Genomic DNA, 14,679 nt, shown 5'->3' on the forward strand with positions numbered 1-14,679 from the left:
TTATTCTGTAGGAAAACCTAATTTGAAGTGCTTTGAGATACATTCACGATTGAATTCAAGTAAGGCATTTTGACAAAAATACCACCTTCCTGGTGCAGCATGCTGCTGTGTCTCCTAGTGGTAGTGGTGTTAGCTTTGGTCACTTGGTTAACGATGGGGCCTGCTGAAAAAACATGGAAACCCACTTGAAAAGCTCCTGATGTCTGGAACAACTTGAGAACAAAATAAGTAATTATATTAAAAGGATTATAATTTGTAGAATAGAATAAGTACCCACAAGTCCATGTTAGTATAAATAAATGAGAAAAAAGGGATTTCCCCCCCGACTAGAGAATTCAAATAATGAATGTAGGAGGAATGGTGGGTGCGTTGGCAAGCCCCACAGTACTGTTGTGGGCATCTTTAAGGTGTGCTAAGATTTGTGGGCAGGAATGTAAGAGCAAGATATTCACATTGTTTCATGACTTCTCCATAAAATGCTTATTGCAAAGGGAGAAAAGAGGAAGCTGGGCAGATAGAGTGGAGCCTTTTTCTTGTGCCAGGGATGGACCTGGGGGCACTTAACCACCGAGCCACATCCTCAGCCCCTTTTTTGTGTGTTTTGAGGCAGGGTCTTGTTTAGTTGCTGAGGCTGACTTTGAACTCAAAATTCTCCTGCCTCAGTCTCCCAGGTCTCTGGGATTACAGGTGTGTGCCACCACACTTGGCTAGAGTTGAGCCTTTGATCAACCTGGAACTGATTTTTGCATGTGGTCAAGCTAGGGAACCATTTCTTCCCATGTCTCCTCACCCCACCACACAGGTGCCCACTTGGCAGGCACCAGAACTCTAGGATTTCTTTCTTTCTTTCTTTTAAAATATTTTTAGTTGTAGATGGACACTTAGTTGTAGATGTACCTTTATTTTGTTTATTTATTTCCTTTTTTAGTGGTGCTGGGGATTGAACCCATGGCCTTGTGCATTCGAGGCAAGTACTCTACCAATGGAACTACACCCCAGCCCTATTTAGTTTTTTTATGTAGTGCTGGGATGGAACCCAGGGCTTCAGGCATGCTGGGCAAGCACTACCACTGAGCCCCAGCCCCCTAGGATTTCTTACGGCCTGGGGTAGGGTAGGTTCCTCCAGAGAGGACTTGCACTTCTGCTGCCCTGGGGTTCTGCCAGCCTGGACCTCCTCTTTCAGTTTTAGGTGGTGTAGACCCTTGGGGCCATCCAGCTGCAAGCTGTCTGAGAAGATGAGGGCTGTCTGGCCTTTATATGTACAAGGTGGTGTCCTGAGGCTGAGGACCTGGGGGTGGGGGATGCCAGGACTGGGTGGGAAAGGGACCCCTGGCTGCCCAGGTTGGCCCTGTGTCTTCCTGATGCTCAGGTGTCTGGATGTGGCCAACGCTGGCTGCAGAGCCTTGCTCCCCTCCCTGCCTGACTGCCCTGTTTGCCAGCTGGCCAGCGCCACAGCATGTTCTGTGGCGTTGATGCTGTATCTTTAGCCTCTTTTTCCCCCTTTTTCTGACTTTTTTCTGTCTTTTTTTTTTTTTTTTTTTTTTTTTTGCGGTACTGGGGATCAAACTCAGGGCCTTGTGCTTGTGAGGCAAGCACTCTACCAGCTGAGCTATCTCCCAGCCCCTGTCTTTCTTTTTTACAGCAGAAGTGTTCAAGTACCTTCTCTATCAGAAGGTAGCTATGCATCCTCAGGTGATGAATCTGTTTTTATTTTAAAAATCATTTTTACTTGATTATAAAGTTTCATTCATGATGGAAAACATATAAAAGAAAGTCAAACTAGAAAACACTGAAAATAAATTTAAAAGTTGGCCAGGACTTTATTCTCAGAGATAAAAAGTAGCATTCTACTGTTTCCTTACACCTTTCCCTATGCTCAGTGACTAGAGGGCAGCAGCCAGGAGCCATGGAATACTACAGCTGTGTAATAAATAAACCAGTCTTCAAAAATAATTTAGAAAAAAGATGTAGATTTGTATTTAAAATGTCACCACTGAATAATACACAATAGATTTTAAAAATTAATTAGCAACAAAGCAGCAGCCTAATTACCCAGTCAATCTAAGCACTAACATACACAACCTGGCACGTTGGGCGTGGTCCGATTAAAGGCGCATGAGCAGCAGCATCTGAAACCAGCTTGTATTAGGGTATGATAATGCTTAAATAATCACTTTTCTTTTTCCTTCTGTAGGTGACGATGACTGAATGGAATTGACCACAGTCAGGTTAGAATCTCCAAAAGCGTTGCTGGCGGAGGCCTGACTGGGAGGCCCGAGGGGTGTGGCCTTGCTTCTCAGAGTCTCCTCGGGTCTGTCCGCCGCAGCCGGGTTGCGCTGGTCACTTTTTAAGACACAGCCCGACCCGAAGAGTTCGTCCATGAGGCTGCTCTTCTTCTCTCGGAAGCTCGCGTCCTTGGCCTTCGTTCTGGAAGACTTGCCGAAGGAGGGCTCGTACCTGCTCCCGGGCTGCCCGGGGCTCGCGCCTTCCGAGCTGCCGCGGCGCCTGCTGGAGCTGGGGCCGCCCCGCGCGCTGCCCGGGTCGGCGTGCCCGCCCGCGGCCGGCAGCCCCTGGTGCAGGTTTTCGGTGGCCTCGGTGAAGGAGTAGAGCTTGCGCGGCCGGCCGGCCGGCCTGGCGGGGGCGGCGGGGCCCTTCTCCGGCGGCGCCTGGGCTCCGGGCGGCTGCCCGCTGCAGGTGACCCTTTCCTTCCCCGGGTCGCCCGGGGCGCCCGCCTGGCCGCTTTCTCTCTCGGGATGAGTCGCTTGAACTCTTTTTGTGGGTAGTTCTTGCTCTTGCAGGATGGTTTTCCTTTCTTGCTCTTCCTTCTGCTCCGCCTGTCTTCCGGTATTCTCCAGAGGCGCCTGCACCTCCCGATGCTCCTCGTCCTTCGATGACTCTGTATGGGAAAGCAGACAACGCAGTGCCTTTAACATCCGTGGATTTGTCTCAAGGTGGCTTCCTGACAGGCACCTTGGGATGGCAGCACGGGTAAGAACAGAAAGGGCTGCCTTCAACGACCAGCTTGACAGCTACGCTTCCTAGGAGGTCCCAAATCCCTGGGAATCGTGCAGCCAGTCAAAATGACATTCATGCACAGACTTTGCTGACAAGGTACTGGTGGGCGTTTGACAATACTAGCTGGGCGTCCAGCCCATTAAAACAAGGAGAGGGTTTTTCACGCGTCCAATTGACGTGTCATTTCCAGGTGGCGGGTGACTGGTAGAGCCTTACTGCAGGGCAGCTTGGCAGGAGCCAGCAACATTTCAAGTGCACAGACTCACAGGCCTGACCGCCTCACTGCCGGGACCAGCAACCTGGTTTAGAGACTGGACAGGGTACCCGTCTGTCAGAGGAGTGCTGTTTGGATCAAGCTGGTCGTGTGCAGTCTGCGGAGCTCTAGGTTGCCGTGAAGAATGAGGTGCTAACTCGAACACTACGGGCAAGCACGGCAGGCAGGGTGTTTGTTTTTTCTCCCTTGGGTGCTGGCGTTGACCCCAGGGCCTCGTGCATACTGAGCACCTGCTCTACCGCTTGCCCGGGGCTGGGTCGTCACATTTGTTCACCGCTCCCCTCCCCGTGGCTGGAACCGTGCCCGACACATACCATATGCCCAAAAAGAGTCTGTCAAATGAATGAATAAACTTTCTAGGATAATAGGAATTACACACATAGATCAAAAAATGGATGGAAGACGTAAATGGACCAGTGACCTCAGTGGAAGCCAGCTGGTGACCGGCGTCCGCCACACTGTGTAATTTAAGCCTTCTCTGGCCTCACACCAAGGTGGGCCGCCGGGGTCTCTACTGAGGGCAGGCGTGTTCAGCAAGGGCTCTCCTCTCTGCCTGAGGGAGCGCGTGTGAACACAGCCCCTAGCCAACGGGAAAGGGTGCACTGTGCTTTCCTCAGGAATCATTCTTCCCAGCCTTGCAGAATGTCACCCGGATGGCGTGTTGACTGTAACGTGAAGCAAAAACAAGGAGGTAGAGTCTCCAGAACTCAAAAGGAAAACGACCTCCATTCTGGTGTCTTTCTACCTCAGCCATCATTCATCGAGTGCCTGGTGGCAGGGACACTTCCTGAGGAAGGCACAGGTTCACCGTACACCACTCCTTCTTGGCGCTTAACGCATAAGAGAAAGAAGAGGACGTGGTTTGGGAAGCAGAAGACCTGGTGGAGAAGGTGGTGACAGAAACCTGCCGGACACCATGGGGATCCCACCGTGCACCAGAGGCAGAGAGGACCCCTGCTCCGTTGTGCCCCCAGGCCCAGGGCCAGGTGCGCGGGCCTTGGCCTGCCTCACCCATGGCTGCCTTGCCATGTCCCTGCAGCCTGCGGCCCCTCCTTGCACCCACAGAAGCGTCCTGCTTTGCCTCCTCCTGAAAGCTGGAGGTGGCTTCGGTGACCTGCGCGGCCCTCCCTCTGCCCTTACCAGCCACTGTTTGGCCTCGCCTGCCGTGGCAGAGGCTGTTCACTGATGGCTCTTCTATCTGCAAGGACCTTCTTGCCCTCGCGGCTGACTGAGCCCCGGTGCATGCAGGGGAGCTGGGGCTGGTGTCCCTGCTTAGCTAATCGATTCCTGAAGTCTTTTACATGGCAGTATTTCCCTCTAATCAGCGGGTCGGGACGCAGTGATTCAGAACTGAACACACTGTCTGGAAGGAACATACTGTCACGGACTGAGTTTGTGTCCCCTTCTCTGCTGAGTCCTGTTGCAGCTGGACCGCTGGTGGGACTGGACTGGACTTGGAGCTCTGCCCTCCCACGGCCAGGTCCTGGGGTCTGAGGCAGTGCCTCTAGGAGGCAAGTACAGCGCTGCTGAGGGACAGCCCCGCCCCCGGGCGGCCTGCTAAGGACGGTGACTTTAGGTGAAGTACTAAGGGTGGGGCAGGAGGAGTGACCTATGGGTCCTTCCTCACCGCGGGAGGGGCGTGCCCTCTCCTGCCCGCCTCCACTGCGCAGAGGCCGCGTGCAGACGCGGTGGGAAGTGACCTCTGCAGGCCAGGCACCAAGGGGCCAGAACCTTCAGCTTGGACTTCTAGCCTTGAGTACTGTGAGAACTAAGTGTTTCTGGTTCAAGCCACCGGTCTGTGGCTTTCTGCGGCAGCCCAAGGGGATGAACAGACACATCAGTGCAGGGGACTGGGGGGCGGGGGAATGACGGGCGGGAGCCCAGGACAGCGAGGAGACAGCTGTGAAGGGCCGGGTGTTGGAGGAGCGCCAGCGCTCTCTTACTTTCCTCTGTTTTGGTGCGGTGGCTTGAACCCAGGGCCTGTTGGCAGCCGCTGTCCCACCAGGCTGTGTCCTCCTGCCCCTCTGTGCTGAGCCAGCGTCCTGAGTACAGGCGCTCTTACCGCACGCGCCTCTGCACGCATGTACGATTCACAAGGTAAAGCAAATAAGAAGAAAGGAGACTTTTATTTTCGGTGCTCGGGGTCATCAAACCCAGGGCCTCAGGTATACTAGGCAAGCAAGTACTCTACCACTGAGCTAGACCCCACCCCTAAACAGGGCTTTTTAAAGGTGTTAAAGTTACCTTCATTTTTCCTCTTAGAATCCTCTTGTTTTGGTAGTTTATTGATACAGTGAATGATTTCATGGTTTATTTCAGTTGGTTTTTCTTTATGACTGATGTTTCCTGTTGCCGCTTTACCCTATAATTTAGAAAAGCAACCAAAAAAATATTTTTGGGGGGGAGTCTACATAATTGCAGATGTGTTTTATTCTAATGATTCAAGTTCTTTTGTATAGAACAAGGGACTGTTTTGTAGCTTCCCATATTTTTGTTAAGACACATTTAATTAAAACACTGTAAAAGTAGCAGGATGTAAAATTTACACCCATAAATCAATTGCATTCCTGTACACCAATGATGAATCAGCTGAAAGAGAAGTTAGGAAACTACCCCATTCACGATAGCCTCAAAAAAATAGGATACTTGGAAATCAATCTAACAAAAGAGGTGAAAGGTCTCTGCAATGAAAACTACAGGACACTAAAGTCAAAGATCTTAGAAGATGGAAAGACCTCCCATATTCTTGGATAGGTAGGATTGGTATAGTCAAAATGGCCATACTACCAAAAGCACTATACAGATTTAATGCAACTCCTACTAAAATTCCAATGACGTTCTTCACAGAAATAGAAAGGTAGTCACAAAATTAATTTGGAAAAATAAGAGGACCAGAATAGCCAAAGCGATCCTTAGTGAGAAAAGTGAGGCAGGAGGCATCACACTATCTCTCCCCCTGCACAAAACTCATCAAAGACCCAGGCTTTAGACCGGAGACCCTGCGCCTACTAGAAGAAAATATAGTCCCAACTCTCCATCAGGTTGGCTTAGGAACCAACTTCCTCAGCAAGACTCCAAAAGTGCAGGAAGTAAAAATCAAGAAACAATAAGTGGGATGTATCAAACTAAAAAGCTTCACTGCAAAGGAAAGAATCAAGTGTGTAAAGAGACAGTCTACAGAACGGGAGAAAGTCTTTGCCACCTGCACCTCAGACAGAGCATTAATTTCCATGATGTATAAAGAACTCAAGAAACTTAACACCAAAAAAACAAAATCCATTTAATAAAGAACTGAACCTTCACAGAAGAGATATGAATGGTCAACAGATTTCTGAAAAAATGTTCAACATCTGTAGCAATTAGTGAAATGCAAATTAAAACTACACTGAGATTCTATTTCACTCCATTCAGAATGGCAATAATCAAGAATATAAGTAACAATAAATGTTGGTGAGGATGTGGAGAAAAGGTACACTCATACATTGCTGGTGGGACTGCAAATTGGTGCAACCAATATGGAAAGCAGTATGGAGATTCCTCAGATAATTGAAATGGAACCATTTGACCTAGTTATACCACTCTTAGGTATATATCTAGGAGTTAAAGTCAGCATACTACAGTGACACCGCCACATCAATGTTTATAGCAGCTCAATGCACAATAGCTAAGCTATGGAACCAATCCAGGTGCCCTTCAACAAATGAATGGATAAAGAAAATGTGGCATACACACACACACACACACACACACACACAAACAAACAAAATGGAATATTAGCCATCAAAAGGAATAACTTTATGACTTTTGCTGGTAAATGGATGAATCTGGAGACTATCATGCTAAGTGAAATAAGCCAATTACCCAAAAAAAAAAAAAAAAAAAAAAGGTGGAATGTTCTCTCTGATATGTGGATACTAACACAGAATAAGTGAGTGTGGGGGGAGAATAGATGTTCATTAGATTAGACAAAGGGGAGTGAAGGGAAGGGAGAGGGATGAGAATAGGAAAGACAGTAGAATGAATGGGACATCACTTGCCTATATTCATATATGAAACCACAACTGGTATAACTCCACAAAAATGGGAGGCTATACTCCATGTATATATAATATATCAAAACACATTCTACTGCCATGCATAACTAAAAAGAACAAATAAAAAAACCTTAAAAAAGTTCTAATGCCCAAGTGAGAAAATTAAAAAAAAGGAAAAGAAAAAAAAAAAAAGACACTGTATGATTTCAAATTTGCTGTACCTTAGTTGTCAAAGGTGGAATATCTTCTGATTTTTGGGTTTCTTGGTGACTCACACATGTAAATGACACACTTTTTCTGTCTGCTTGTACTGATTTTGTTGAAGAAACTACTGAATAGGCAAGACACATATTTTACATTTGGAGGCAATATTGATTTAAACATAAAATACCATTAATATAATAATAAAACACAGTATACTAGATATTTTCTAAATATTCAATACAACTATAACATTTACTATTTTCCTTTTTCCCCTGCCATCTCCCTCATTTTGTCCTTTTTGGGTGACAGGTTATGGTCATCAGGGTTAGGAGTGAAAACAGGTGGGCGTTGGGCTAAGACAGCATGCTGTCCCTCTGGAGGGGATTTGGAACTGCAGATGTGCACTCGAGTGGCTGAGCCCTGCAGAATCCTGTGTCAGAACTCGGTACCAGTGGTGGACTGTCTGAGGAAGCACCCAATCTAGACATTTTCTCATTTCAACTCCATGGTGGTTCATTGTCTTTTCTGGCAGCTGTTATTCTGAATTATGAGCCAGAAATAACAAAGGAAGGCAAGGAAATTGTAGTGTGCTGCCTTTGAAGGTAAAAGTGTAGTTACTGTTTCTACCAAACTCGAGCCCAGTGTTCTGTTGAAGCTCCTCTGAGCAGAACCTGCTGGGAGATCATGGGGGTATGGAGGTACTTGCTCATGGAAAAATGCTACTCAGCAATACAAAAGGTCCAAGCTCATGGAAGCATCAACATGGGTGGATCTCAGGTAAGCCAGGTACAGGAACACACGTGCTCTGTGATTCCACTGGTGTGAAATTCTAGAACAGTCAAACTAGCTATTGTGACGGAGGGAGTTGGAAGGTGGCTTGGGCCAGGGCTGGGGATGCTGACTGCGGAGGGGCAGGAGGCGGCTTCCTGGGGAGATGCGACCTCCATCAGAGTGCGGCTGCCTGGGTATAGCATTTGCCCAGATCCACTGAGCTGAGAAGCTAAAACGGGCGCCTTTTATGGAGGTAAAGTATACATCAGAGACCATACACTGGCTAACAGATACAGGTAGAAAGTTCTGTCTGGGGCAGATTTTTCTTCAAGCTGAAAAGTTATCCTTTTCTTCCACCTTAAGACAAAAAAGATTTGAGCTGAAAATGAGAAAACAGGAAAGCATTTCTATTTTTTTGGAGCTCAACATCACAGCTTCGTTATTCTAAAATCACAAAATGGTTTTTAGTAACTAATGAAATGCTTTTAAACATGTCTGGCATTTGGGGACTGGAGTTGGGTTCAGTGGTAGAGCACCTGCCTAGGTCCAATCCCCAGCGCCCCCCAACAACACATAAATCCATTATGTGTGTAAATAGAAAAATATGACTAGGTACTTAAAAACAAATTTTGAGCAAAGTTGCTAAAACATACCTTTTGGGTAATCTTCTAATTCATGTAAATTTTTAAGTATTCGATTAGTATAGATGTTTCTAATTTCAAGTTCACGATCCTTCTCCTAAAAAGAACCACAATATCATTTTTTTCTTTGACTATTTGCTTTTTTTAAAAAAAAAATTGGTTGTAGATGGACACGATACCTTTATTTTACTTATTTATTTTCCTGTGGTGCTGAGGATTGAACCCAGGGCCTCACACGTGTTAGGCAGGTGCTCTACCACTGAGCCACAACCCAGCCCCAACGATTTGCTTCTATTAACTTTGATGTATTTTAAAAAATAATGAGTTCTGTATGCTCTGAATAAAATATGTAGGTTCTAGAAGAAGTAAACAGGCCGTGCCATTCTGGACACCAAAAAGCACTACTTTTTGACGAAGTGGCACATTATGGCAATGGGGAGCATGTTTGTGAAGAACCTTGCAAGTCCGCTTCTTTCCCTGTACCCTTCTGCGCCTGGGCCTGTGTCCTGAAGTTTATTGTTCCTCTGCATGCCCACTATAGTACGCACTGGCCACACCTTGTGATTCAAATTAAGTAAAATGAAATAAAATCTAAAGTTCAGTCCTCAGCCACACTACCCCTATCTCAGGTGCTCAGTCGCTGCTTGCAATGGTGACCACAGTAGTGGGCTGCAGTGACAGAACATGCCCATCACCCCAGAAAGTTCCATCAGACAGCGCTGCCTTGATACCAGGGCAGATGTGGGAGCCTGGAACGAGGACAGCAATGTCAAGTTTTAAGTCTCAATAGTGACGTTTTTTGAGTCTTGGAAAAATGAAAGTTTTGAAACCTGACTTGTAGGGGAGAAAAAGGGATTTTATTAAATACTAAATGCTCCTTCTTACATATACAATGGACTCAAACCCACAAAGTTTTATTCCCAGACATAGTCAAGGGAGGTGGGCATGTGTGACTGAAGGTATCTTCCAGTGTATGATTGGAGAGGAGAACTCGGGTGGGCCCTGGGGATGCAAGTGTGTGTGAGTGGGGGTGTAGAGTGTGTTCTGGTCTCCTTGTGCCCCTTGGGATCAACTCTATGAGCCAAGGAATATTAGGGGGTAAGAAACACCTCTGAGGTTTAAAAAAGACTCAGGGCTGGAAGACTTGGTGTGGTCCACAAAAATTGCAAGCCTCTTAAAGCCCACTTTCTTCATGAACCTGGAGTAGCTTTTTTTAAAAAATCTAAATGGCAGATTGGAAGGGGCTGAACGATGTCAAACACCAGGGCTAGTGCCTCCTTTACCTGCGCTCAGAGGGCCTGTGTGGGGAGCTCCCTGGGGCTGGACACAGGTGACCCCATAGCACTGGCTTCAGGACAGAGAGTCTTACCAGGGACCAGAGGGAGCTGCACTCAGAGCATTTCATCAACAGTCAGCAAGGGACTATCACCAAGATTTGACCACAGTGACAAGAGGCCAACCATATTTGGTATATACCAGACTGGGTCCTGGGAACATAATTAGTTAAGACCGTCACTCCTTGGTGGAACTCACTGTAGAGAGGAACCAAGGACAGACCATGGATCAGAGACCTCTTTGTCCCACCACCAATAGGTCGTCTCTATTTCCTCTTATGCCCAGCTGTCCTCTCTACTGAGAGAGGGAAGAGGGGGAGGGAGAAGAACTCTGCAAACCTAACAGGCAATCTAAAAGAAGACTGATTTTTTTTTTTTTTTTTTTTTTTTTGGTACTGGGGATTATTGAACCCAGGGGCATTTAACCACTTAGCCACATCCCCAAACTTTTTTATGTTTATTTTGAGACAGGGTCTCACTAAGTTACTTAAGGTCTCAATAAGTTGCTGAGGCTGGCCTTGAACTTGCAATCCTCCTGTCTTTGCCTCCAGAGTTGCTGGGATTACAGACATGTACCACCTACCCAGTAGGGAGGCTAATTTTAATTAGAGGAGACTGAGATAAGTTTTTGTCCATTTGTCCATCTCCATTCCCACACTAATTTGTGGGAATGGGGTTCATAAGGAAGAGTAGTTCAGTTATAGAATAGAACATGACCTACTTTTATACATCTGAATGGTAGAGTATAGGCTTGGTACTTAATCTTAAAATTAGTTTATTATGAAATATACATAAATGGGTGAGAATACTAATCTTTTCTAAAATTTAGGTTTCTAGAGGCAAAAATGCTGCAGTCCTCTCCTTTTTACTTCCTTCTCATTGTGGTGACACTTTGCTCAAAGACTGGAAATGATGGTTCAGCATGCTGAAAAGCTGATCAAGGATCTTCTGGATACTATGTTGAAGAGGAGGGATATAGTACAGAGACTTTTCAGAATGATTTGTCACTCATGCTGGTTAAGACAAGAAAGATTGTACATTTAGAGAGGCAAATTTTGATTATCTGGAAAATTCATTTGCATGCTTTGGTATGGTCTGGGCGCACAGGAGTAGTATGTAGTTCAGGGGCAGAGAGCAGGAAGAAGACAGGTTAAGAACTGGTTCTGATGTAAGCAGTACAGGGAGGTGGGGGTATTAGGAAGCCACACGAAGGGCAATCCTTTAGGATTGGAACAGAGGTTCAAGTCAGCTACCTACTATAGAGCTGAACCAAAAATCTAAAACAATGGGTTTGGTACACAATCCAGAATACTTGGACGGTTGTTTAATTAGTTAATTAAGAGAATAAGAAAGAAATCCCATGGTCAGGTATGCTCATAGGATTCTTGTGAAATGTCCCTAGGAAAGACTACTCACAAGCTCAGAGGACATCAGGTCAGACTTAAGAGGGACGTTAGGTCATGGTGTGGAACCGTGGTAAGGTCAGTGTAGATGGCTTACAAAAATTAGGGAGCAGTGTCTCCATAGGCACCATCCCTTGGCAGGAATAAGATGGCAACTGGCATGTAAGCAGGGTCATGGCAGCTCATTGGGGAGCTGAGGAAGGCTGACATCTGTCCTCTTACTTCAGCCCGTGCTCCACAAGGGGGCCTAGACTTGGAATGGATGACCTTGAAAACAAGTGTCAAGGTGCAGAGATAGACATTCCATCTTTGGGATGGGACCTGCCCAAGCTCAAACAATAATGGCTTATGTTAATGTGGCAGATTGTGTTTTCCTAGAATTGCCACATCAATATTTCTGTTCTCTGTGCTCTAAGAGAACCTCATGACTGCACAAGCGGTGAAGTTCACCACCTCGGGTGCCTGGCGGGTGGGGCGAGGTGGAAGCGATGCTGTCTGGCTGCCGAGGCAACGTGCTCCCCCTAGCTCTCCCTCCTCCCCCCATCTCTCTCTCTCCATCCTTGCCCTTGGAATGCTGCCACCCAGTCCCGAGGAAGCCTACACCACGTGATTCCAAGTATGGAATTCCAGCCAAGCCCTCAGCCATCAGCTGGCACCAACTGCAAGAGGAGACTTCAGAAAATTCCAGCCCCAGTCTTTCCACCACCATAGCTGAGGATGAGACGGGTGCAGACCGGCAATCCTGGCAAGCCCTACCTAAGCTGTTGATTTGAACAATATTAGTGTTATTTCTTAAGTTATTTAAGTTTTGGAGTAATTTCAATACAACATTGTAACAGAAATAGTCCAGACTCTAAAACATCTTGAAAGTTTCTATTCTTCCCTACTTGGATTACCGCTAGCAGTGCGCATGGAGAAGCCTACAGGATAACCTCATTTTCCCAGCTGAATAGCGTTGGTGGGAGGTGGGAGTTATCCTGACAGGCCAGGGGCTTAATGACTGAGGGATGAGAAGTGCACAATGAATTCTTTAAAATTATTTTGTGCAACATATTCTCTGGATGTGCGACCTTTTTCTTGCTTTTTTTGCATGCTACTGGGGTTGAACCCAGGGCCTCACACACGCTTGCCAAGTGCTTTACCCCTGAGCTACACCCCCAGCCCTGTTTTATTTTCAGAAAGGGTCTCAACCAAGTTGCACAGACTGGCCTTGAATTTATGATCCTCCTGCCTCAGGAGGATCACTGGGATTAGAGGTGTGCATTAAGGAACCGGGCTTTTATTTTTCTTCTGAATATATTTATCTCTTTGACCTCTGGCTCTTCATTTAGGGAGATTTTCCCAATATCATTAGGTTTTCTAGCTCTTCTACTGACTTTTGCATACTGGCGTGTTTTAAGTTTTACTTTTTCTTAATTGTTCCATGTTCAGAACATCCTATTTTATGCACACAGCACGCACTTTCTCTCCTGGGATATCAGACTGAACTCCAGGTCAGTGGCTCTGCTTCTTTTCCTCTGCTCTTTTGTGCGCTGGTCCTTTGCAGAGTCTGCGGGTCTGAGCGCAGGTGAGAGGGTAGAGCCGCGCTATCTTATGTGCTCTGCTCTGCATTTCTCCGGCTTCTTGCTGAGTGGGAAGGAAGCTGCTCTGGCTCATGGCTGGAACTTGCTGACTGACCGCTTCACTGTGAGGAGTCCCTCGGGGAGGACTGTCCCTGGGACACAGCGTTCTGCCAGTAGCCCCACTTCTCCTGGAGCAGTGCATTCACTTTGGGGAGGAGTTCTGGAGTGATTTCAGTGCAGCACTGTGACAGGAACAGTCCAGGTTCTAAAGCGTCCTCATGGCGTCCACTCCTCCCTGCTTGGATCCTGCTAGCCATGCCCACTGCGCAGCTCCGATGCCACGGGCCGTGGAGGCGCTGTCTTCTCACTCCTGTCCTCCGTACCTGCCGGCCAGCCCTGAGGCCAACAGCCTCTGCACCTCACTGCAGGAAGGCTGCTGCCCCCCAGGGGCCCGAGGGCCTGAAGGCAGAGGGACGGGCAGCCGGCAGTGGACTCTTCAACCCGCCTCCACAGAGGATTGGTGATTTCCTCGGACTCACAGCCAGCTGCCCCAGGGCTCCACCCAGTCCTCTGAGTCACCTCTGAGGATTCTGTTCGGGGTTTCTTTGCATGTCTGTCAACCCCTCTCTAGGACTTTAGCTTGTCATGGTCTGTGTCTGGTTTCTCCATCAATCTGAAAACACCTGCTTTTATCTTCCTGAAGTTCTTGGGTGGCTCTGGTGCAATCAAGGTATCCTTTCTGGGGTGAATTACTACTTTAAAAATTAAGTTTTCTGTTATTTCCATGGAGCTTTGGCAGGAAGGGACAAAAAGCAGTCTTTTTGATCTAACCATTTTTACTCATTTTTTAGGCACATAAATTTGTATTTTTCTTACTTTTTTTGAAAACTTTTATTATGCCATGCCCACTCTTCTTGACCCTATGCCCAGCCTGAAGTTCTTTTAAGCAAACCCTAGGTATTATAATTTAATGTCAACATTTCAGCATCTAAGGAGAACAGCATGTCTCCTAATCACGTATGATTCCACCCTCCAAAATCAACAATAAATCTAAACCTTAATATCATCCAATATCTACTTGGTTGCACATTTTTCCTATTGTCCCAGGATAATTTTTCTACAGTGCATTATAATCACATGTAACAGTGGAATTCACTGCTGCATATTTGCACATGCACAATAACTTGGTCAACTTCATTCCCTAGGACTCCCCTCCCTCCCCTTCTCTCCCTCTGGTTCCCTTACTCTGCTTTCCTGGTTTCCTTTCCTTTTCTCTTCCACTTTAATGTGAGGGTCTTTTTAGGGCACCGTCATTTCTTGGTGACATGCTCTGGGATACCGGTCTGTGGTGCATCGTTGGATGTATTTCTGGCTGGCTTTGTGCTGGTTCTCTGCTGATGATTAGTGAACGCTGACAGAATATCTATTGCATCAGAGCTTG

At 46.8% G+C, this 14,679-nt stretch overlaps 1 protein-coding gene across 8 annotated transcripts in view; it reads right to left on the reverse strand.

The window, feature by feature from the left end:
* Nucleotides 1–1,828: 1,828 nt before the first annotated feature.
* Nucleotides 1,829–14,679, reverse strand: part of Lca5l (lebercilin LCA5 like) — a 52,141-nt gene continuing 39,290 nt past the window's right edge. For 4 of the 8 annotated variants that reach the window (XM_047563124.1, XM_047563123.1, XM_047563120.1 and 1 more), the window contains 4 exons: nt 8,952–9,036; nt 7,545–7,654; nt 5,534–5,651; nt 1,829–2,896 (listed from right to left, as the gene is read on the reverse strand). In XM_047563124.1, coding sequence (XP_047419080.1) covers nt 2,163–2,896; nt 5,534–5,651; nt 7,545–7,654; nt 8,952–9,036 — 1,047 coding nt within the window. In that variant the 3' untranslated portion in view covers nt 1,829–2,162. The remainder of the gene's footprint in view (nt 2,897–5,533; nt 5,652–7,544; nt 7,655–8,951; nt 9,037–14,679) is intronic. The other 4 variants (XM_047563125.1, XM_047563121.1, XM_047563126.1 and 1 more) reach the window with 3 other exon arrangements.

The sequence above is a fragment of the Sciurus carolinensis genome, chromosome 9, assembly GCF_902686445.1.
Source record: "Sciurus carolinensis chromosome 9, mSciCar1.2, whole genome shotgun sequence".
Taxonomy (NCBI): domain Eukaryota; kingdom Metazoa; phylum Chordata; class Mammalia; order Rodentia; family Sciuridae; genus Sciurus; species Sciurus carolinensis.